The sequence below is a fragment of the Prunus avium genome, chromosome 4 (genome assembly GCF_965620075.1).
Source record: "Prunus avium chromosome 4, drPruAviu1.hap1.1, whole genome shotgun sequence".
Classification (NCBI taxonomy): Eukaryota; Viridiplantae; Streptophyta; class Magnoliopsida; order Rosales; family Rosaceae; genus Prunus; species Prunus avium.
In genome coordinates, this window is record NC_142287.1 from 36,071,603 (window position 1) to 36,093,939 (window position 22,337).

At 37.5% G+C, this 22,337-nt stretch overlaps 4 protein-coding genes across 5 annotated transcripts; 1 reads left to right on the forward strand and 3 right to left on the reverse strand.

Annotated features, from left to right (window-relative positions):
- Nucleotides 1-736: 736 nt before the first annotated feature.
- On the forward strand, nucleotides 737-5,680 carry LOC110758000 (Tetratricopeptide repeat (TPR)-like superfamily protein). 2 transcript variants are annotated; one of them, XR_002526873.2, is made up of 6 exons: nucleotides 737-2,439; nucleotides 3,028-3,212; nucleotides 3,289-3,459; nucleotides 4,326-4,778; nucleotides 4,914-5,420; nucleotides 5,536-5,680. XR_002526873.2 is itself a non-coding variant. In XM_021959774.2 (5 exons), exons 1-5 carry the CDS (start codon nucleotides 936-938, stop codon nucleotides 5,364-5,366), a joined length of 2,766 nt encoding a protein of 921 aa, XP_021815466.1. In that variant the 5' UTR covers nucleotides 737-935; the 3' UTR covers nucleotides 5,367-5,680. The 2 variants fall into 2 exon arrangements, 1 of the variants encoding a protein (XP_021815466.1); XM_021959774.2 differs by having other exon boundaries at nucleotides 4,914-5,680.
- A 1,356-nt stretch (nucleotides 5,681-7,036) lies between these two features.
- LOC110758001 (uncharacterized) lies at nucleotides 7,037-8,851 on the reverse strand. The gene is made up of 2 exons (XM_021959775.2): nucleotides 8,082-8,851; nucleotides 7,037-7,794 (listed from the first exon to the last, which is right to left on the reverse strand). The coding sequence occupies exons 1-2, from the start codon at nucleotides 8,737-8,739 to the stop codon at nucleotides 7,397-7,399; spliced, it is 1,056 nt and encodes a 351-aa protein (XP_021815467.2). The 5' UTR covers nucleotides 8,740-8,851; the 3' UTR covers nucleotides 7,037-7,396.
- Nucleotides 8,852-15,789: 6,938 nt separating this feature from the next.
- On the reverse strand, nucleotides 15,790-18,743 carry LOC110757981 (PapD-like superfamily protein). The gene is made up of 8 exons (XM_021959751.2): nucleotides 18,264-18,743; nucleotides 17,714-17,784; nucleotides 17,518-17,599; nucleotides 17,254-17,372; nucleotides 16,509-16,586; nucleotides 16,249-16,368; nucleotides 16,067-16,146; nucleotides 15,790-15,983 (listed from the first exon to the last, which is right to left on the reverse strand). Exons 1-7 carry the CDS (start codon nucleotides 18,520-18,522, stop codon nucleotides 16,087-16,089), a joined length of 789 nt encoding a protein of 262 aa, XP_021815443.1. The 5' UTR covers nucleotides 18,523-18,743; the 3' UTR covers nucleotides 15,790-15,983; nucleotides 16,067-16,086.
- Nucleotides 18,744-20,062: 1,319 nt separating this feature from the next.
- On the reverse strand, nucleotides 20,063-21,774 carry LOC110757952 (receptor-interacting protein). The gene is made up of 2 exons (XM_021959701.2): nucleotides 20,393-21,774; nucleotides 20,063-20,297 (listed from the first exon to the last, which is right to left on the reverse strand). The coding sequence occupies exons 1-2, from the start codon at nucleotides 20,675-20,677 to the stop codon at nucleotides 20,130-20,132; spliced, it is 453 nt and encodes a 150-aa protein (XP_021815393.1). The 5' UTR covers nucleotides 20,678-21,774; the 3' UTR covers nucleotides 20,063-20,129.
- Nucleotides 21,775-22,337: the final 563 nt, after the last annotated feature.

A 22,337-nucleotide genomic window follows, 5' to 3' on the forward strand; every position in this document is an offset into this window, starting at 1 on the left:
TGGTTTTGTTTTCGTTGGCTTACTAATATGGGCCTAATTTTGATGGGCTTTTAGCCTAGAACAGTAATACTTTAGAGTTGCATTTTTTTTGGGGTCAACATAGTTACATTTAGGGATGATAATGACGCAAATTGGAGCGAGTATGCCATTTATATTCCCATCCTCATCAAGTATTTTCTCCTTATGCCTGCTTTTATCTTCACAATATTCAAATTGCGGATTCTCGTCTCCACCTTCGTTGGGTTGGGTTCTCCGACCCGCCCCATAACAAAAATATCAAATTTTTTAGAACTTAAAATAAGTATTATGAGTCCAATAAGGATCATCTAATTCAAAATATGAACTTCTTAGCTAAATTAGTGCTACCAAAACTACAATGTTAATAGTATAAATATAAATGAAGAATCATGATACCAACTATTAAAATAGATTGAACAAGGAGGGTTTAGGTAGGGGATCTATACATGAAAAATTGATCACATTCATCTTATTACCCGATTTTTATATTTTATACCGTCTTATTAAAGGTAAAGTTCCACGAAAACCCTAATAAGTGGAGGAAATGACATTCATAAAGTTGTATTCCATGTAAAGCAAGGATTTTTTTTTCTTTTTCGGATCCATGTAATCGTAATCCTAATTCTACATAGACAGAAAAAAAAGGGTATCCCAAAAAAAAAAAAAATCCAACTCTATAAATCGAGTGAGAAGAAAAGTACACAAGTATTTTCTTAATTATTTATCTTTCGCTCCAACCCAAAAAAAAAATATATATCTTTCGTAACGAATTCCAATTCCGGTTAACAGTAGATCGAAGCTTGTGTTCCCTCCTATCCACCCTCATATTTAGGGTTTTTTCAAACCCAAAATTCCCGATTATTGTATTCCCAAACTTTTCCCAGGGATTAGCAACTCTTAAGTCTGCAACTTCGGCCATGTCGATCTCTCAGGAATTATACCCATCCCAAGACGACCTTCTTTACGAAGAAGAGCTTCTCCGAAACCCCTTTAGCCTCAAGCTATGGTGGCGTTACCTCATCGCTCGATCCGAATCTCCATTCAAGAAGCGTTTTATAATCTACGAGCGAGCACTCAAGGCCCTTCCTGGGAGCTACAAGCTTTGGAACGCTTACCTTCGCGAACGCCTCGAGCTTGTTCGCAATTTACCCATCACTCACTTCCAGTATGAAACCCTCAACAACACTTTTGAAAGAGCCCTGGTTACTATGCACAAAATGCCCAAAATTTGGACTATGTACTTGCAAACTTTGACGGAGCAGAAGTTGGTCACTCGGACTCGCCGGACCTTCGACAGAGCGCTGTGTGCTCTTCCTGTGACGCAGCACGACCGCATTTGGGACCCGTACCTGAAGTTCGTGAGCCAAACGGGTATCCCAATTGAGACCTCGCTTCGGGTTTATCGCAGGTATTTGAAATATGACCCTACCCATATTGAAGATTTCATTGAGTTCTTGATAAATTCTAGTCTTTGGCAAGAGGCCGCCGAGAGGCTGGCTTCAGTGTTGAATGATGATCAGTTTTATTCGATAAAGGGGAAAACGAAACATAGGCTGTGGCTGGAATTGTGTGATTTGCTTACTAAGCATGCTACGGAGGTGTCAGGCCTCAATGTAGATGCTATTATTAGAGGTGGGATTAGGAAATTTACAGACGAGGTGGGACGGTTATGGACCTCACTGGCGGACTATTACATTAGGAGGAATTTGCACGAGAAAGCTAGGGATATATTTGAGGAGGGTATGACTACTGTGGTAACCGTAAGAGATTTTAGTGTAATTTTTGATTCTTATGCTGGGTTTGAAGATAGTATGCTTGTCCATAAGATGGAGACAGTGGATTTGAGTGATGAAGAGGAGGAAGAAGAAAAGGGAGTAGAAGAGGATGGAAATGAGGAGGAAGAAGATCTTCGATTGGATGTTAACTTGTCTCTGGCTGAGTTTGAGAAGAAAATGCTTAATGGGTTTTGGTTACATGATGATAAGGATGTAGATTTGAGGTTGGCTCGATTGGAGCATCTTATGGATAGAAGACCTATACTGGCCAATAGTGTTCTTTTACGACAAAATCCCCATAATGTAGAGCAGTGGCACCGAAGAGTGAAGCTCTTTGAGGGCAATCCCACGAAACAGATACTTACTTACACAGAGGCGGTGAGGACAGTTGATCCAATGAAAGCGGTGGGGAAGCCCCATACGTTGTGGGTTGCGTTTGCTAAGTTGTACGAGAATCACAAAGATATTGCAAATGCAAGAGTGATTTTTGATAAAGCAGTTCAGGTGAACTACAAGACAGTGGATAATTTGGCTAGTCTTTGGTGTGAATGGGCAGAAATGGAATTGAGGCATAAGAATTTCAAAGGAGCACTGGAACTAATGAGGCGGGCCACCGCAGAGCCATCCGTTGAGGTGAAACGCAGAGGTATCATCTTTAATTGGTTTTCTGTGTGTTTTTTTTTTGGTCCTGGTCTGCTACTTTCAAGTATGTTATTACATTTTATTAGAGTGTGTGAGTTGGAATTTTTTTTTTTTTTTTAAAGAAGAAGCTTGAGTAATTCAGTATTTTAATGGTTCTCAAACATAGAAACACTTCCCGATATATCTTCAACCTAGAATCCTGCAGATAATTGTTATGCTATTGTTTTTATACTTTGAAGCCATATATTTTCTTATAAATTTAAAGGTGTTTGCTTTGATTTGTTTGGTCTTATCTCTAATAATTATTCCAAATAATGTATTTGAGATCTACAATTGTCATGGACTTCGAAGTGCCTTCATCGTTGTAGTTATAATTTTGATATTGCTAAATTTCAGTTCTAGAAATGCTCGAAAGAAATTTTACTCTGAGCTTATGTCATATTTTTTTTTTTCATTTCCCATTCTTATTCTACTTTTGGTTTAGACACCTCATTTTATTTCTCACTTCTTTGTTTTGATTGTTGAACTATAACTTATGTGGCATTTGTGGAGCTATAACTAAACTTCTGACCTTTGGCTTATGCTCTTGCAGTGGCGGCTGATGGGAACCAACCGGTTCAGATGAAGCTGCATAAGTCTTTAAGAATTTGGACTTTTTACGTGGATTTAGAGGAGAGCCTGGGTAAATTGGAGTCCACCCGGGCTGTTTATGAGAGGATACTGGATTTGAAGATAGCCACGCCACAAATCATAATCAATTATGCATTGCTTCTGGAGGTATGGCATTCCTTTCATTGCTCTTTTCTTGAATTTTTACTTATAAATATCTTATGATGACAATTTGACTGTGCAGGAGCATAAATACTTTGAAGATGCGTTCAAGGTGTATGAAAAAGGTACCAAAATATTTAAGTACCCACATGTCAAAGACATATGGGTTACATATCTCTCTAAATTTGTAAAGAGATATGGGAAGAAAGAACTGGAACGTGCAAGACAGCTATTTGAGGATGCTGTTCAAGCGGTAAGAACATTATCAGTCCCTTTAGACTTTATTCTGGTAATATAAGTTACTCTTGTGTTTCTAAAGCACTGGATTCTTGATTTTTTGACAATTAGTAGAGGATTACACAGTTTATCTGAGCTGAACATGACTAGTTTTCACCTTGGTTTGGTTAATGAATGTACTTTTATCTGATTAGCAAGTTGATTATTGAGATTCTGTCTTGTCATATCATTCTTGCATCCTACTACCCATTGTTTAAAGTGAACTTGACTAGATATTGAGGTCTAATTGCAATTGGTTTTTGTATGTCTGCTTGTGGTCTACGTTTCATTGACAATCAATGGGGCCTGCAACGCTGTTTACTTGTGTCACTGTGTTTGTTGTGTCCAATAATTATCTTGTTGTCTTCACACTACGATTGTAAATACTCTATTACTCTGTCTTGGGATGAATGGGAGGATACCCTGATTATTATAAGCCAAGCTTGTTTTGAAGTGTGCAAGGACCTTCCTCTGTTATTTCCATGAATTCAATTGTGAGAAAACGTGGTAGGTCTTAGGTTCATAACATACCAATATAATTGTTGAAACTTGAGGACATCTGGAGCACATAGGAAATTACTTAATTTTAATCAACATGTTAACCTACCTTTAGCCTGACTTGCTAGATCCTGTATTTTTTTGCGTGTCCAGATTCTCCTTCTGGTTTGCAGATGCCAATCACTCTGCTGACTGATGTGTATTAGTGTGTGTGTGTGTGTGTGTGTGTGTGCGCGCGCTCTTCACAACTTGGAAATCTTTTTTAGGTTTGAGTTCAACATGCTAGAATGTTGCCTTTGTACATCATTATTTTATTGTGTTACTAACCTGAAAATGGTATTTCAGGCGCCTGCTGATGCAAAGAAACCTCTGTATCTTCAATTTGCAAAGCTGGAGGAGGATTATGGTCTAGCAAAGCGCGCTATGAAGGTCTATGATGAAGCAACTAAGGCTGTTCCAAACCATGAGAAATTGAGCATGTATGAAATCTACATTGCCCGTGCTGCGGAGATATTTGGCATCCCCAAAACAAGGGAGATATATGAGCAAGCAATAGAATCCGGTCTTCCAGACAAAGATGTGAAGACAATGTGCTTGAAGTATGCTGAGCTTGAGAAGAGCTTGGGAGAAATTGATCGTGCTCGGGGAGTATATATATTTGCATCACAGTTTTCGGATCCACGATCTGATGTAGATTTCTGGAACAAATGGCATGAATTTGAGGTGCAACATGGAAATGAAGATACCTTCCGAGAGATGCTTCGAATTAAGCGAAGTGTTTCTGCAAGCTATAGCCAGGTTTGTTTTTATCTTAAATATTTGTTACCCTTAATTTTTGTCAGCAACATAGGTAGAGGTTCTATTGGGGTCTTAGAAAAAGAATTCCTCAATTGCTCATTTCAAATCTCTCTCTCTTTTTTTTTGTTCTTATAGACACACTTTATTCTACCCGAGTATATGATGCAAAAGGATCAGAGATTGAACATGGACGAGGCAAAAGACAAGTTGAAACAGGCTGGAGTTCCTGAAGATGAAATGGCTGCTTTAGAGAGGCAGTTGGCACCAGTGGCTAACGGTACTACCACCAAAGATAGTAACAGAAAAGTGGGCTTTGTGAGTGCTGGAGTAGAATCACAGACGGACGGAGGGATCAAAGTTGCTGCAAATCATGAAGACATTGAGCTACCCGATGCAAGTGATTCAGAAGATGATGAAGGGGTTGAAATTGCACAAAAGGAGGTCCCATCTGCTGTTTTTGGAGAGTTGGCTAACAAGAGAAAGGAGGCTGAAAAAGATGAGGGTGGAGATGGTGCTGCTGCGACCAAGGACGATGACAGCCACCTTGGTGCCCTTGAGAGAATAAAAAGACTAAAACGAGGCGGTTGATTTAAGAACATTTTGATGCATATGTCGACTAACTGTTGAGCCCCCTGTATTCTGGTTTGTATCTTGGACCTGTATATCTTATGCAAGAAAGTAGCTGTAGTTTTCTGTTCACACTCAAAATGTTACTACTGGGTAGCGGAGTCTGAAAGGGGCTTCTTGTTGTTTGCAGATTTTGAAAGAGGTTCAACGGAATGAAGTTATACTACATTTCCATTAGGGTTAATTTCGATTCGTACCCTGAACTCTTACCTTTAAGGCACGTTTGCTCCTGCACTCTCAACTTTAATGATTACATACCTTAAGCTTTTCAATTATTTGTAATCTGGTTTTGGCGTTAACTTTGACATCAAAATTTCCGTTAATTGCTTGCATGCATGGGTCTCACCTATTCGCTTATTTCGATGTTAGTTGAAGAGTATTTTCGGATAATTGGTGTCTTCTCATAGAACACATTACACACATTAATACCGAACTGTTTTTTAACTCTCTTCAACTGACGTTGAAATAAGTGAATAGGTGGGACCCAGACTTGTCATGCAAGCAATTAACAAAATTTTTGACGATGAAGTTAATGCCGGAACCATATTGCACAAAATTGAAAAGTTTAGGGTATGTAATCTTTAAAATTGAGAGTGCATAGGCAAATGTGCCTTAAAGGTAAGAGTTCATGTTACTAAATTGAAATTAACCTTTTCCACTAAGATAAAGGCTTAATTACATCAATGCCCCCTGAAACTTCGGTCAAATCTCATTTTGCCTTCCCAAATTAAAATGACTCACTTTCATCCCTTGACCGAGATTTGGTGACCTACTTTACCTCTGCTGTCAACTCCATACAAAAATGGGAAAATTAGAATGCTTTAACGGTTAGTCCAATGGTCACCCACAAACTAAAGGTTTCCAATGATGCGCTTTCAATTGTTATATTTTTTTTATCCCATGAACTTCTTGAGGATTGACGAAAAAATTTTAAAAAAAAACTTATTGAAGTAGTTCCCAAAGAGGTGGTTGTGGCTGTGTCTTGCTTGGTGATGGTGGTGATTGTTAGGTTTCGGCATTTTATCCTTTTTTAAATGTAGTTTTTAAGTTTTTATTTAATTTTTAATTATGTTTTTATCTATATGGAGGTGGTCTCCACTTGCCACATCACTCACTCAATTAGTGAATAATAATTCAAGTATACGAAATTACAAAAACATCCATGCTATGTCATCAAAGTTAACAGACTTTTTGATGAAGTTGACAGCAGAAGATGAAGTGGGTCACCAAATTTTGGTGAATGAATAAAAGTGGGTCTTCTTGAGTTTGAAAGAGAAATGAGATTTGACTGAAATTTCAGGAGCATTGGTGTAATTAAACCTAAGATAAATAACTCGTCTCATTCTAAAGTTCTCAACAAGTAAAAAAAAAGCGTCATTCATTGTGGGTTTGGATAAGGACCAACCAAGCAAATCAATTATAAATTAATGAGCTTCACCCAAAACTATAGGGTAGGGTCCTTATAATTTAGACAGATGGAAAGCCATGTTTCGGTCACTCAGTCACTAACTATTTTGACTAATCATAATTATGGACTATTGAGTTTCCAGAAGTCTCGGATCGGAGTTTCTTATCTCACTAATTTTAAGTTTTTTATTCACTAAATTCAAAATTATGGTTTTGCCAAAGACTAAAGTAAGAGAAAATGAAATTGACAACTAAAAAACACAATCTAGACGAAGATACATACAAAGTTGTAATACAACCAAAAAGAGGAGAAAAGAAAAAATGTTTCTTTCTTTACAGACTGACTGACTGACATACATATCCTTCCTTTTCTATGACTATATAACTTTGTTACATGAATTATGAATCGAATGGAACTTTGAAAAACAGAAACAACCCCAAAAAAATAATAATTGTGAATTTGTAACTCCCATCTTTTTCTTTTCTTTTTGATTGAAATTAATTTCAATCTAATTTTAAAAATCTCTATTGACAAAATTAGGAGAAAAATAAAAATAAAAAATAAACTTTGACCATATATGTGCTTAATGGCTTCCACGCTTGACCGTCTCCATGTATTGATTCAACGACTCTTGTCTCTGCAACCTCATTTCCTCATTGAACTTGTTTATGAACGCTTCAACTCGGCGGTTCAACTCGTCCTGGCCCAGCGACGGCTCTTTCCTCAGCTTCCCTACGCACCCAGCCGAAGCTGTCACTTGCTGCTGATTCGTCCAGTCCTTGAACGTCTCTGAGTTCAGCACCGCTGACGTGTCCACTGCCGAGTCAACCTTGTGTTGAACTTGACGGCCGTGATTCTCCCACGTCTCGCTCTTCTTCATGTGCCTGCTCAACGGCATCGAACGCCCTTCCGTTATCGCTTTCCACGTGTTCTCCAATGTGTCATGCCGTTTTGGCTTCGCTACTCTCAACGGCTTCCCACCTGTCAAAATGTTTCCCGGTTAATAAATCGCTAAATGACCACTGTATCCTTATGAGCCAGAGCATTTTTTACTTTTCAACCTTTCATTTATAAAAGGGTATCATAGACAATTCAATCGCACCGTGTACGAAATAGACATATACGCACGCCACATTTGAACTCTACTTTGTTTTCAAACTTCAACACTGTTACTTCACTACCGGCAAACGAAGCTCTAAACCTAGACGCTAATTACGATTATATTAATTAAACAGAAAATTACGACCACGAAATTGAGAATTAAATACCTTCAGGACTGGATCTAGCCGGTTTCCGGTGGCTGAATCTTACAGAAACCAGAGGTTTCTCCACCGGCGAAGCAATCTCGTCGGATTTCATCACACTCTTCGGCGGCGTCCACCTGGAGCTCGAGATCACAACCTCGTCTTCGTCTACACGAATATCTTCAACCTCCGGCGAAGCAATCTCGTTGGATTTCATCACACTCTTCGGCGGCGTCCACGTGGAGCTCGAGATCACAACCTCGTCTTCGTCTACACGAACATCTTCAACCTCCGGCTCACGCTCAGGCTCAGGCTCTGCTTCTACAGAACCATTGATCACCGCAGGCCTCTCCTCGTGCACCTCCTCATGAACTAGAGGCTCTAGATATCTCTGCTGCTCGTAAACCGCCGGCGTCTCCGAGACGGTCGATTCAGACTCTTCCGGTTGAGGCTTAGGCTGAGGCGAGCGGTCGTGGTGGAACCTCGAGGAAGCGACGATGGTGATGATGATGCCGTTGATGAGAACGTAGATATACGGAGGCCTGAGCAAGGATCGGAAAATGAGCGGCAAGTAAGAGGCTACGAATTCCATCACCAGTGGAACGGAGAGCTTCATAGCCCACGCCAACGCCACCACGCCGCTGGAAATTAGCACAATCTTCAAGGAAGCAATCCATGCCATTTTAATTTATAATTATAATCAAGTCTTAATTATGGTGAGGGATTAAGACTGAGAAAAATGTTGTGTTTGTAGTGAGAAGTAATTGGTGGTCCTGGTGGATTGAGTGATGATAGTGCATGGAGATAAATATATAGAGGGAGAGAGGGAGAGTAACGGACGCGTTTTTCTGATGGGACTTGAACCGTTGGATGTTTCTGAGGAGGAAGGAACGGCTTAGATGTTCGGGGCGGGCCTACTTGCGGAGTGTCGGAGGAATATCTACGTAAGGGGGCCCACGTATCAGATATAGTACAAAGCTGGACGCTAGTGACATTTTTTCTTCGTTAATCGTGGTCATGGCATAATGATGATTTGTCAAGTTGGCAACATTTGACAAGTGAAAGTGAAACAGTGTAGTTTCTATCTCAATGCTCCTAAATTTGGATATTCATATTTAATTAACGGTTAGAAATCGTAGTTCAAACATGAATAAAATCTTTCCATTTCACACGAAACCCTTTTTTTTTATTTCTTTTTTTTTTTTTTATATAAAATGTTTGCAATGAGGAAATCCATGAATTGGAAATTTCCGAGTTAGACAACTCTCCTTAATTGATCTCATTATTAATTTTGAAGATATTTAATTACTTATTTTAACGTTGAACTCATTAATTATGTACGTTTAGTAAATGTGGGGAAGTCACAAATTTAAATTTATTCTTTATACAATATGTTAATAAACACATGAAAAAAAGAGAGTAGGAATTAAAATCATTACAATACTCTTTCATAAACTTTTTTTTTAAATGGGGGAGGAGTCACAAACCTTTTTTGAGATCAAGGTAAAGAGGTTTGGCTTTAGCCTTTACGTGATAGAAAAGTTTAGAACTAAATCTAAATTAGAAAGCACTAATTTGAATATTTAAATGGGCTGAAGAACGGTCATATGACCGTTATTCAAGGAGAGTGTAGTAAGATCCCGGAAACCACCCTAAGCTGGCTAACACGTGACACGTGTCTTGCAGCACCGCTAAGGCACCTATAAACCGACCACGTACCATATCGATCTTTGAGGTACAGCTGGGTTAGGAAAATGCTTAATTACTTCCTTTATTTTCTTTTTACAAAAGATAATTAAAATATAGTGGAAGGAGGCCAGATTTTCTTCTTCTTGAAGCTTCGTAAATTATTATTATGCATGAGCAAGATATTATTATTATTTTTTAAATTAGCGATAATGAGCAAGATATTATTTGATGACATTAGCAAGATATTATATTGTTGACTAAACTTAATCTTGTACTGTTTTTAGTCGATCGAATATTACAAAACCATCTTAGTCTGTCACACACACGCTGAGAGATGATTACATACTTAATTATGTGATACGGCAACACATGTACGTTCTCCTAACATCCAGCAAAACAATACTCATAGCTTCTGAGTATACAATTTCCACGACACTTTGTAAATTAATTATTTGCAGCCAGAAAAAAAAAACAAGGTTTTCTCAGTCTAGGTCTTTTCAGAGCAAAACAGTTGGGCAATATCATCAATACGTACGAAGGATTTGACTAACTATACTACTATAGTCCATGCATGGGTATTAAAATTGCGACAATATTTGTTGCATGCATGCATGCTATATACTTGCATAAAGTTACAATAGTCTTATTTGAGAGACATCCTTCGTTTAAGGTTTGTTTACGTTGCATTGTATTTCAATGATCTGAATATAGAAAATTGAAAAAAAATAAATGTTTCAAATAATTGAAGTAAAATTCGTAATAGACCAGTTATTTGAGGATTAAAGTATATAGTACTAAGTAGCATTATATATATATTAATACATAATTCGTTTAGATTAGATGAGTAAAATAGGTATATGTAGTTAACATAAAATTATCAGCGAAAGAAAGAGGGACAGCGAGATGGTGCTTGTCAACTCAAATAAACATATATATATATATAGGTAAGTTGTATGACCGATGATGAAAGATCATCTAGAACTTTTAATAACAAGCAATAGTACTCTTAACATATAATGAGATGAAATTTGCAAAACATTTGGGTGGCACTCACTAGCATGGTATATGGATATATTATGCGGAACCATGAATTTTTCAACGGGTGTGCTAGCTAAAGTTATTACCTTAAAATCTAATGATTTTTTTTTTTACTTTTAGTTTCTATAGTTTTTTTAGAAATAAAAGTATACATTAAATCATATAAATTACGCTAGTTCATAATTTTATTGACTAATTTTCAATACCTTTTTCTTTTCTTTTTATACAAGCGATATTTGTGGAAAGGGGAATCAGACCTAGGATCTCGAGTGCATGGCTAAATGCTAATTTCCAATAAGGTTTAACATAAAACAAATACATACTAATTAAACCAAAAAGCACATATTATAAAATAAAAAATTTGTTCGACAACATAATTGAAAGTGTACCTATTTTAATGTGTATTTTTATTGATGTCTTGCAATTAAACTCATAAAGAATTGAACTTTTTGGACTAGTAATAGGTTAATTAATATATATATTGGGCTATGTTTAAAACAAGTCAAATATATAGGTTTGATTTTTTTAATTCCCAAAACTCCCCCTAAGCTATAGCCCACCTTAGTCATTAAGGTAATTACGCCTATGGATATATAGCATGTATCCATATTTGGGATTTTGGCCCATAACATTAGTTTGTCTCATGATCAGATGACCACTTCACTTAAATTTTGAGGATCATGTTTTGGGATATATATTTGAGACAAAATTACTTATAGAGGATATATTTTAGTGAAAGAGGATTAAAAGCCTAAAAAATAGACGATTTGACTCATTTAAGAAAATAATATTCATTCTTATATGAGAATAAGCTTTTTCTACGAGTCCCACATGAGAATAAGCTGTTGACTGTCAGCCAAAAAGATTACACGGGGAGGCCTGCATGGTTGGGTAAGCTGCTTTTCTAGAGACAACCGACCACCCATGAAAAACGAAACGGATAATGAAAACAAATGGGACAAACATGTATACCGCAAATGGCAGTTTATTGTCCGTTGAAAGACATGGGGCGTAGTTAATAAACTTTGGCCGTTGAAAGAGAGCTAATTACTTATTAATTAAGAATTAATTAGCTTGGCAACTAAGCAATGCATACATAGCTAGAACCCACCAAAGATGAGTCAATTGGTTGGTGCTATAATTTCAGGTGAACTTCTTCTTTCGACAGCATCTTTTTTTTTTGGTGGACCTGAATTTTTCCAAATTGCATGCCTGAGATTTCACCAGATGCCCAACTTCTGTTCTGTGACACGTACGTAAACATCTGTGCATTAATTATTTCTTTTCCACCTAAACTAGGAGGATTGACGTGGACCCCTCCCAGTTAGGAGGATTGACGCAGTTGAGGAGTGTGAAGGAAAGGATAGAGTTTAATTAGCAATTAGCAGCACTATTTGTGTAGAAAAAGTGCGCACCGTTTTACTGTCAAAATCAAATTGCAAATAAATAAATAATAAAGGGATAAGGTAGGAAAGCTAGCAGATGAGATCATTGATCCATCCAGGAAATTCCCATACGATGATCGATAATAGGAGCCAGCCAGCCAGGCAACTGTCTCATGTGGCGAAATCTCTGTCAATGGCTTTTCGTCCAAATCAAATAATAAAAATGATAATAAATAATAAAATAGCTAGACCTAGGACTAGGAGAGGTGATTATTTGGGCGGTGGTGGTCAGAGGGAAAAGTCAACAGATGAGACGAGACGGGAGTGTGGTAGCAGCTAGCGCAGGGAAGGGAAAGGATCTGGTAACGTACGAGGATAAGAAAACGGTTTTACTATTCTTGGTCCAAAGTCGTTACTCAACAGTTACACCGTCCATTTCTTCACTGGCTGCCATTTGTAAATTCCTCCAAAATGCCCCAAGTCTTTTTTTATTTATTTATTTATTTAAAAAGACCGACGAGTCCAGAGCCCATGTGGAACCTCAAATAAAAGCCCAGGTGGGCGAATTGAGACTTGCTGAGAGCAGTTTGTAAAGGTGGTAGAATTCTACATAGAGACTTGCGATGCATTAAAGATCAAAGGCTAACGTTAACCACAGTTGCCCACGTAGATCATCTAATAAACTTCTCATTTATGTAACTGTTGATGATAAAATTGGAGAAGGATGATTTTGATTTCAGCTGCACCAGCAAAGCTCACATCTTCCATTTCCATGCCAATGCCATGATATCATCATCTGAATGTGGATGGATGTTGGACTCCAATGTCATTTGGTTGCCTTTCAGTTAAAAGCTTTATTGGGTTTTGCATTTCATCAGTCTCAAGAACCGAACCATTCTATGTCAAAAAAATCCCAGGAATTCTTCACCAACACTATTATTACATGATCTTTGCCTGAATTCTTAGCCCATGGGCTTTGTTTCTCAAGCCAAGTTTATGAGCTCAAAATTCGAAGTATCTTTCACATCATTGGATACATTCTTAGAATGCCATTTTAGAATATCCAAGCCACAATATGTGTAATGGGACATAAAACAAAAGGCTTAGCTTCATGGGGCACAGGGTCATAATTCTGGATAGATGTGCTAGGTTTGGGTGTCAACAAGGCAGACTTTTGGGCCACACCAAACATCCCATTCCATCTACACATTGTGCAAAATTAAATGCATTGAAAGAAAATTGCATCCATATTTTCCTCAAATGTGCATTTATTTTTTACTTTAATTATTCTTAACAAGAGAGACACTTGTCAAAACTAATAAACTAATAACAAAATTAACACTTAAAATTAAATAAACAAATAATAAAATCAATTAAACATAATTGATAGAAGGAAATAACTTACCAAAACAAGAAGAGAGAGAAGCGCCAACTGGATCTAATCTAGTGAAAAATAGCCCTAATTTGCAGACTCAAGTTCTCATGTTCGAATTCCCACGGCGTCATAGTCGTGTGTGAGAGAGAGAAATCCCCCTTACTTAACGCCGCCCCAGCAAAAAAATGTAAGGAAAATAGGAGGGGAGGGTTAAGAAAATTGAGCGCTGGGATTAATTTACAGAGAAAATTCTGAGAAATGGATGGCTGAGATCAAGTTTCATGGGAGGTGCAATTTAAGCCGCGGGATCTATGTCAAAAATCCTTATGAAAGGTCGAGATTATTCTACCAAAAATAATCAAAGAACGACATGTCGTTGTGCCCCAGTAGGAAACGCAGGAAATTCTGAGAGCGGGGACCATAATATATTATATTTAATCGTATAGCCGTACGGCTATACTATTTATTAAAAAAGGTAAAATAAATTCAGTATAGCCCCGCGGCTTTGCTATAGAAATATATTATATTTAACTGTACAGCCGCGCGGCTATATTATTTATTATAAATAAAAAATAAAAGGTCCCCAGTTTAGCCGCGCCAAAAAATACCCCAGTGTAGCCGCGCGTCTATACTCTTGAAATATATTATATTTAACAGTATAGCCGTTGGCTATACTATTTATTGAAAAAATAGAAAAATATGTTTGAAGAGAATAGCCATCCGGCTATACTATTTATTAAAAAAAAAAAAAAGAGAAGGTCCCCAGTTTAGGTCCCAGTGTAGCCGCGCTGCTATACTTTTGTATGTATAATATATTTAATCAGTATAGCAGCCCGGCTATACTATTTATCAAAGAAATTTTAAAAACCCCCGGATAGCCGCGCGGCTATACTCTTGCAATATATTATATTTAACAGTATAGCCGTGCCGCTAAACTGTTTATTAAAACGACAGAAAAAATATGTTTAAACGGTAAAGCCGCGCGGCCATACGATTTATTAAAAAAAAGTAATAAAAAAACCCCAGTATAGCCGCTCGGCTATACTCGTTAAACATATTTTTCTAATTTTTTTTTTTTCCCATTTCTTTTACACGACTTGTTATAAGTGCCATCAATATTGCATTCTGTTTGATCTTTTGTACTTGTCTTTGTCAATTTTTTTTATTGTTCAAAATAATAGACAGGTTTCTTTATTTAATTGTTCCATAGAGCTACACTTTCTTGTTTGTATTGTGTTGATCGGAGAGTCTGTGTGGAGCATGTGTTTCTTCTTCTAACCATCCCAAACTAATTATTGTAGGAAGAATAGCCATGACTGCAAGCATAGAGATAAAGAGACTAAAAACATTTTCATATCCCAAGTTACAGGTAGGAACAAATGAATTTTCAAATTTGTGCTTGTTTGTTTGTGTGTTTCTGGGCCAAGCAAGCAAGCTGTTAGCTAGCTAGCTTTGTGCCCAACAATTTAAGTACATGACTTTGTGAAGGGACTCTTCGGCCATAGCCTGCTGCTTTCTCCTATCACTTTCGCTCCCTCCATTCGCTGGATTATTACTATTACTATTGCATGACAAGAACAAGTGTCTCTGTTTGTTGAGCTTGCTGCTGCTCGCATCATCAGCATCATCATCTCTACGGCCTTCCACAGTGCCTGTGCCTGCCCCCGCACCTACCCAATAACTCATTTTGCCTTTTCTTTTCACACAACTTATTGATCTTCTTCTTCTTCTTCTTGATTGTATTGTAATTTGTAGCTGAATTGGACAAGCCTTTGTCTTAAGGGGTGCTCTGAGTAGTGAGTCTATTATATAGAGGAAGAGGGAGAGGGAGCTGTGGTTTCTAGTAGTGGTTTTGGATAATCCCAAAAGAAAACCAAAAACCATTGGTAGGAAGCCATGGTTTCTGGTGTTACCAGCGGCCGCTGTTCTTCTTGTTATTTATTTATTCATTCTACAAATTTGACGGTGACCAAATCCCAAGGCTTCTAAAAGTTTAGGCAAGTAAAAGCAGATATCAAAGTTTCAACTTCTTAATGCTTGCCTAGGAGCTTCACACCCGTCCGTCAAATAATGGTTGAGAGTTTCATACTTGGCCTTGCTACTCTGAACCATATTTCTAATTTCTTACTTAAAGATCCAAGATTTTGCAAAGAGATACTGCATATACCGTAACTGTACCAACATTTGCCTAAAAGTAATGGTAATAATGTTAATAGATGCTCAACTGAACTTGTACACTTCCACATCATTCGAAAGACCAGTTTTATTCACGAAAGAGACACGAAATCAACACAAAATCGCCTTATCTACATAGAGATGTGACTACTAGCCAAGTTCAGAGTACTCCCACATTACAAGAGACTCTCCACTTCACATTGTTTTCTTTTTTTACATCCAAGTATATTTGGACTGTCCTCGTCATTTTTTTGAATACAACATCTGCGGGAAAAGATAAAAGAGGGTTACAAATGATAGACCAGAGTGGACTATTGATTTTTCCACCCAATCAGCGAAAACCTTACAAAACAAATGAAGCACCAGGTCATGCCGAGTCCACCCCTTCCACTTGCTGCCTAGCAAGATATCTTTCCCTCCTCTCCTTCTAAACAAGACAGAAAGAAACGATAAAAATGGATGAAGCACATAATAAGGGGATATTCATTTCACAACCAACTTTCGCATCACAACAGAACAAAGTACTCACCCATTCATCTATCACGAGCCCTTCTCCAATAATCTTCGGACCAGCATCTTCTGGAGGTTTCTTGCGTTCCTCAAGTGCAGCATCAGCATCAGCCAATTGACGCTTCAGTTTTTCCATAGCCTTGAAGAAACAAAAACAGGTATCCCTTTCAGTATCAGTATCATAAATGTGAACAGCGAACATGTGCCTAAGCAGGTTCATGATATACACTTTACAAATACAAGTATTGACATCAAGTTAAGGACATCAACCACACTTACTGGGGTAGAACGCTCTGGATCTAGAAAGACAACCCGTAGGATCTGCTCTATTGCCACTTGGTCCTTCAGCTCATCAAACTGTTCCCAAGAAAGAATTTCTAAGGTTAGTGCCAGAATTTTTTTTCAAAAGAATGTTCCACATGAATGGCACTTCAGTTTTTCCATAGCCTTAAAGAAACAAAAAAGTTATAGTCTCTTGAAACATGTATGCTCTGCAGCAGGAGTACCATAACAGCAGACACATGCTCAGTTTAGATCATTCAAAAAATTCAAAACAAATTTGAATTTTATGGCATATCATAAATGCAAACAGCAGACACAAGCTTTTCACTTTTCAGCATGACTGCCAATTCATATAAACTTGTATCTACTATGAAGAAACTATGCAATCAACAGCTAAGATAATTCAAATGTATTAAAAACTGAAGCTTTATACCGTTTCTGAAGACATGGCTACAACTTCTTCAGAATGAAGACTGCTATTAACTACACTCAATCAGCTTTTAATTAAAAGAGTTAATATTCTAAATCAGTATTATATACTAAATGTACCACCATAAAATAGAACTAAGATTAAACATACATGAAAAATCTAAATATGCTCAGTTATAGAGATGTTCAGGCCTATAAATAAACACACCAAAGAGAACACCCAAATCAAATATTTCTGAACATGGTTATCAAATTTAGTTAATAAATTAACACTAAAACTCAAGATAGTTTTTAAAGGATGCATGCAACTCACCAGCTCGGGTACATAGTCCATTGCTCCTTTCACCTTCAGGCTCATGATTTTAAATTTAACCCTGCTCTTTTGATCCACCAATTTTTCATTGTTCTCCGGAACCTCCACAAACTTGAATACTGTCATCACAAACCAAAATTAAGATAAACTTGCTAGAAAAGCAAAATTAAGAAACCACTTTAATAAAAAGATAATAATGGTTCCAACTCCATAATATAAAAGGGCATTCGATGAAATTGCAAAAAGTTATAAAAAAACCATTACCAGTTGCTATAATGCTTTCGCCAGGACTGAGAATAGCTCCTGGAGGACGCATGAAACAACTTTTTGGTGCAGTCGTTTGAAACTACGGTAAGAAAAGTAAGCAACTCATTAGAAAAATTCAAACAGGATAAGAAGCTTTAACAAATTCATCGACATTAGCAGAAAGAAAACTGTAAACATAAGATGGTTACGGTACCTTGAAAGCTACGTATGACTTGCTTGTGTTTTTAATTCTAATGGCGCTCCTAACCTGCTTTCCAGGTTCACCTTCAAGAAACATAGAGTTCATACATATAAATAACCAAATGAATCATCAGGCAGCAATAAAGCGAGCAAACCTGCATACATCTTTAATCACAAAGAAATACCTAAATAAACTGCTTGATTGGCCTCTTTAGCCATTAAACCATTCTAAGAATTCTGAATAGCAATACAAAAATCATCGATATCGCTGATGAGCTACACGATTAGCTCAACTTTAATCCTTATGTTCGGACAATCATCAAGCTAAAACAAATAATTTCGTACTAACTAAAATCCGCAACATAATCTAAAATCTAGAAGCAAATCTAAATCCACAACAATTTATCACAATATACAACTATTTTAGGCAAACGCAATTAAACTGTAACATACCAAATATGGTGTGTGTGTGTGTGTATATATATATATATATATATGTATGTATGTATGTATGTATGTATATAATTATAATAAATTAATAAAATGGATTACATAAGACGTACAAGGAAAATAGAGTTTATTGTGGGGATCGAGCTTGAGTCTACGGCGAGTGGGGAGCAGCGACCTGGCGACGGACGACACCGAATTCGTAGCTTGTGGATTTGATCCGTCGCCTTGAGGACCGTTGCTATGCTGAGGAGCGTTGTGCGACGACGATGTGGACGACGTCGTAACGGTGGTGTTCCCGGACGGCCGAAACGGCCGCTTCAAGAAGCCCCAGACTTTTCCGTCGGACGACGACTTTTGGTCAGCTATGGCCATCTCTCAGAGCATTAGACAAAGTCAAACGGCGTCGGTTACCGGCTTCACGGACTGTAACTCTGCGTCTGGGTTGGTTGGTGGTGACAAGTGATAGGGGCAAATCGGAACTGAGGGGGAGGATTTAATTGAATTTGACCGATTGAGTTCACGCCCGGCCTTTGTGCTCACCTTTTGTGGCGTCCTCTCCTCCCGCTTTGTACTTTTACTACTTGGACAATGCTGGAAACGACGCCGTACTGAGGATAAAATGCTTTTTCCACTTTTCTGTGAAAGTGAACCAAGCCCAAGTCTGGGTCGCAAAAGACAAACCGTTGACGCGAGGCTGCTGGGTTGACTTTGTGTTAATGAAATCAGAGGCCTGAGCCGAGGGAGTCTCAGACTGTAATTTTTTGTTAACGGTGGGTTTTGGTGGGATTAGTTTAATTAAATCGTTAATTTCTTATTTGCTTTCTTAACAAATTCTTGAGTGCGCGTTTAATTAATTAATTAAATCCTATGTGGAATGTGAACACGAGAAATGCTTGAGTTAAGTGGTGCCAGTGATGACCAACAAATCACAGAAGCTTTTCACTGTTTTTCCTCCAAGCTGACGCAACGCAACAACATTTTAGACTTTGATTTTTCTTTTTCTTTTTATTTTTTGCTACAATGGACTGCCAATCAATCAAAGGCTAAATTGGAGAATAGCATACAATGAACTGCCACCCACTCAGCCCACAACAAAATTTTAATTTATTATCGATATGTTTTGCAATTTATTTTTAATACAACAAACAAATCATAGTTTAAATTACTTTAAATTAGTCATATATATATATATTGAAATTTGAAATTGAGTGAAAAGAAACGAGCTCATTGATTTGACCAATTGGCCTAAGACACGCAATTTGAACTTGTATTTTTTTTTTTGGTAAGTATCATGAGGTGTCCAAGCAAGCGAGCACCTCGACTAATCCCCACTCGCGGAATTGAGCCTACTACTGGTCACCAGGTGTTGCAACTGCTGGGACTTGTCTTTTCATTTTTGAGAGAGGGAAAAAAGTTTATTTATGTTTTCTTTTAATTTGCAAAAGATAATAAATAATTTTCTCTTGCTAAACAAATCTCATATCTAATAAGTTAGTGGTACTGTTGAACTCTTATCTTTATATAAGGAATTGTAATTTATCCCAAAACAACGATTCTCCCACAGCTATATCTAAATAGCAATTTGGCTTTGGACATGACCTCCATGATTAAGACCTGGATAGAGATAACTAGGTCTTAGATTCCATACCAAGAATTTAAAAATAAAAAAAAATATTCAATTTGAGCGTCAATTACGCGTTTGAAGTCGCCTTGGCGATGAAAACAACCTGGAACCCTTATTCAAATTCAAATTAAAGAATGTTTTTTTTTCATCAAAAAAAATTAAAGAATGTTTTGGTTGAATTCTTATTAAATTATTTAAACCAAGAAAATAAAAATACTTGGAACATTTGCTTTCCAATGCCAAAAAGCGTGACAAAACCACGAAAGGCGTCCTCCTAAATTGTAAGCATAAGACAATTGAGCCGAGCAAGCGTTTTATTCAAAACTGGATATCGTTTTTACAAAGTCTTGTTTAGTTAGAGAAGCTCAGAAGAATCATCCCATTGAAGGACAGCAGAGTCTATGTTCTGCTCTCTTTTCAGCTTATCCTTCACAAACCAGTCGCATACCTTGCCTGCATTTAGCTCCTCAATTGGGCAACCTTCTTGCTCTGATATCACTCTCAGCAGATTCAAAGACGATATCTATGTGTACATATTTATACACAAAATTTAAAATGAATAAATATTTAGAGAGGAAATTAAAAAATAAAAATGTTTATATATTAATTTCTACTTACCGTTAAACGACATAGGAACCTCTCGTGAGTGCTGAGACCAGATATTTCTACTAGACCAGCTTCTTCTAGGGTTAGGAAAGGTCGTCTTTCGCTGCTTTTCTTCTCAGCTGCTTCTCCTCCTTGTCCACTGCTACTTGCTCTCACGCCAAGTTTTCTTTTATGGGGGCTCAGTATTTTGCATGGTGCAAAATGGGCACTTTGAGTTTTTGCTGCTTGTTGAAGTTGATGAGGGTTTGAGAAGAAGGGTGAGTTATGGTGGCTATTGCAAAGCTTGAGCGAGAACATGTTATCTGATTTTAGGTGAAGGGTTTTGCTCTGTTTCTCGAGGTAAATGCGTGTGTTCGTAGTGGCAAGACAAGAGCAAGAAGAAGAACGGGGGAACAGAAGCTTATCGCTTTTATTTTGAAAGATTTTTTATTTGTGGTGGAGACCGGAGAAGGTGGTTAGTTAGCAGATTAGATTGGGCTTGCAGCATGTGGCATGAAGACCAATGGGTTTGGCTTGGGCTATAGTGAACATAATTGAACTCCGTCTTTCTAAAATGAGCCCATGGAATTTTGATCCATGACCACTGAATTCATCCATGTTTTAATCCAAGTCATCATAGCCATCAATTATTTATCATACCAGTGGATTTTGAGTTTTCCCAATGTCCTTAACTTTTCAATTTTCATTCATTTTGTGTAATAAATAGGGTAGTTTTGCTCACATACATTGAGATACAAGCTATTGGAAAGAAAGAGATAGAATTCGGGTGTAAGGATATTGTCTTGAAATTTGATAGAAAGGGGTAAGGTAAATAATATACATGTATACAAACTGCACAAAAGAAATTTACACACGTCCCATCAAAATTTACACCAAAAAGCAATAAGCTGAAGAGCTAAAAGCAAGACACCTCTGAAATTTGATCAATCTCGTTTGTAGCTGCTTGCTTTGGTTTAGATTAAAGAGTAAAACGACACCGCTGATCAGTTAGGACCCCAACAGCTCAAGTACATGACAGTCCTGAGAGACTCCTCTGCTTGCTTAACCTTGTCACTGTTGGCAGCCTTGACAGCACCCGAATCAATAGATGAAGAGAAACGCCAGGCCTGCTTTGAAGAGCAAGATGAAGAAGAAGAAGATGATGAACCACCACACTTTGGAGCCTGCTCTTTGACCCCCTGCATAACCCTCATCCCTGCCTGGTACACCACTCTACTCACGTACCTCAAGCTCATGCCCAGATAATAATATCCCACCCACAGATGAATTTGCAAAGCAACCAAAAATCTTGGGTTGCAATTGTTTTTTTATTTATCAGTTTTGCCTTTGGATTGATCTTGCTTGTATATATAGAGAGGGTAAAGAGAGAAAAAGGTGAATTCAGTAGATGGATCCCAGGTTTTAGAAATCTATGGCTTTGTTGACCGCTGAAAAATGGGAAACAGACGGCAGTGATGTTGATGGATTGCGTGAGCGGACTTTGCAATGAAAACAAGGGGGCAGTGGGGTCTTATCCAGTGAGCGAGGGCCACGTGTCTTAGGATAGCTCTAAACTTCAGGATAAGGACAAGATTTTCTACGTGGGATTCCGGAAGTTTCTGTCTTCCGAATTTTAAATAATTATCCTTTACATGATAAGAGATCTTTTCTGATTTAGATGTTTTGAATTATTCTTGATCGGGGTAAAAATGTTAAAATGATTTTATCTAAACTATAGATGAGGCACGGTAAGAGCTTTGTAATTCAATTGGTTAAGAGTAGTTAGTTATCCCATTCGATATCGTATCCCATTCAATATCGTCCATTTCCTTCATATAAGTCATGTCCCACAATATCGTATCCCATTCAATATCGTACATGGCATGAGGCTTCTAAACCCTATCAGCAACAAAATAGCCTCTTTATCAAGACGTTGGCAAATGTACTTGATTTATCGAATGACCTATAAAACCTTATA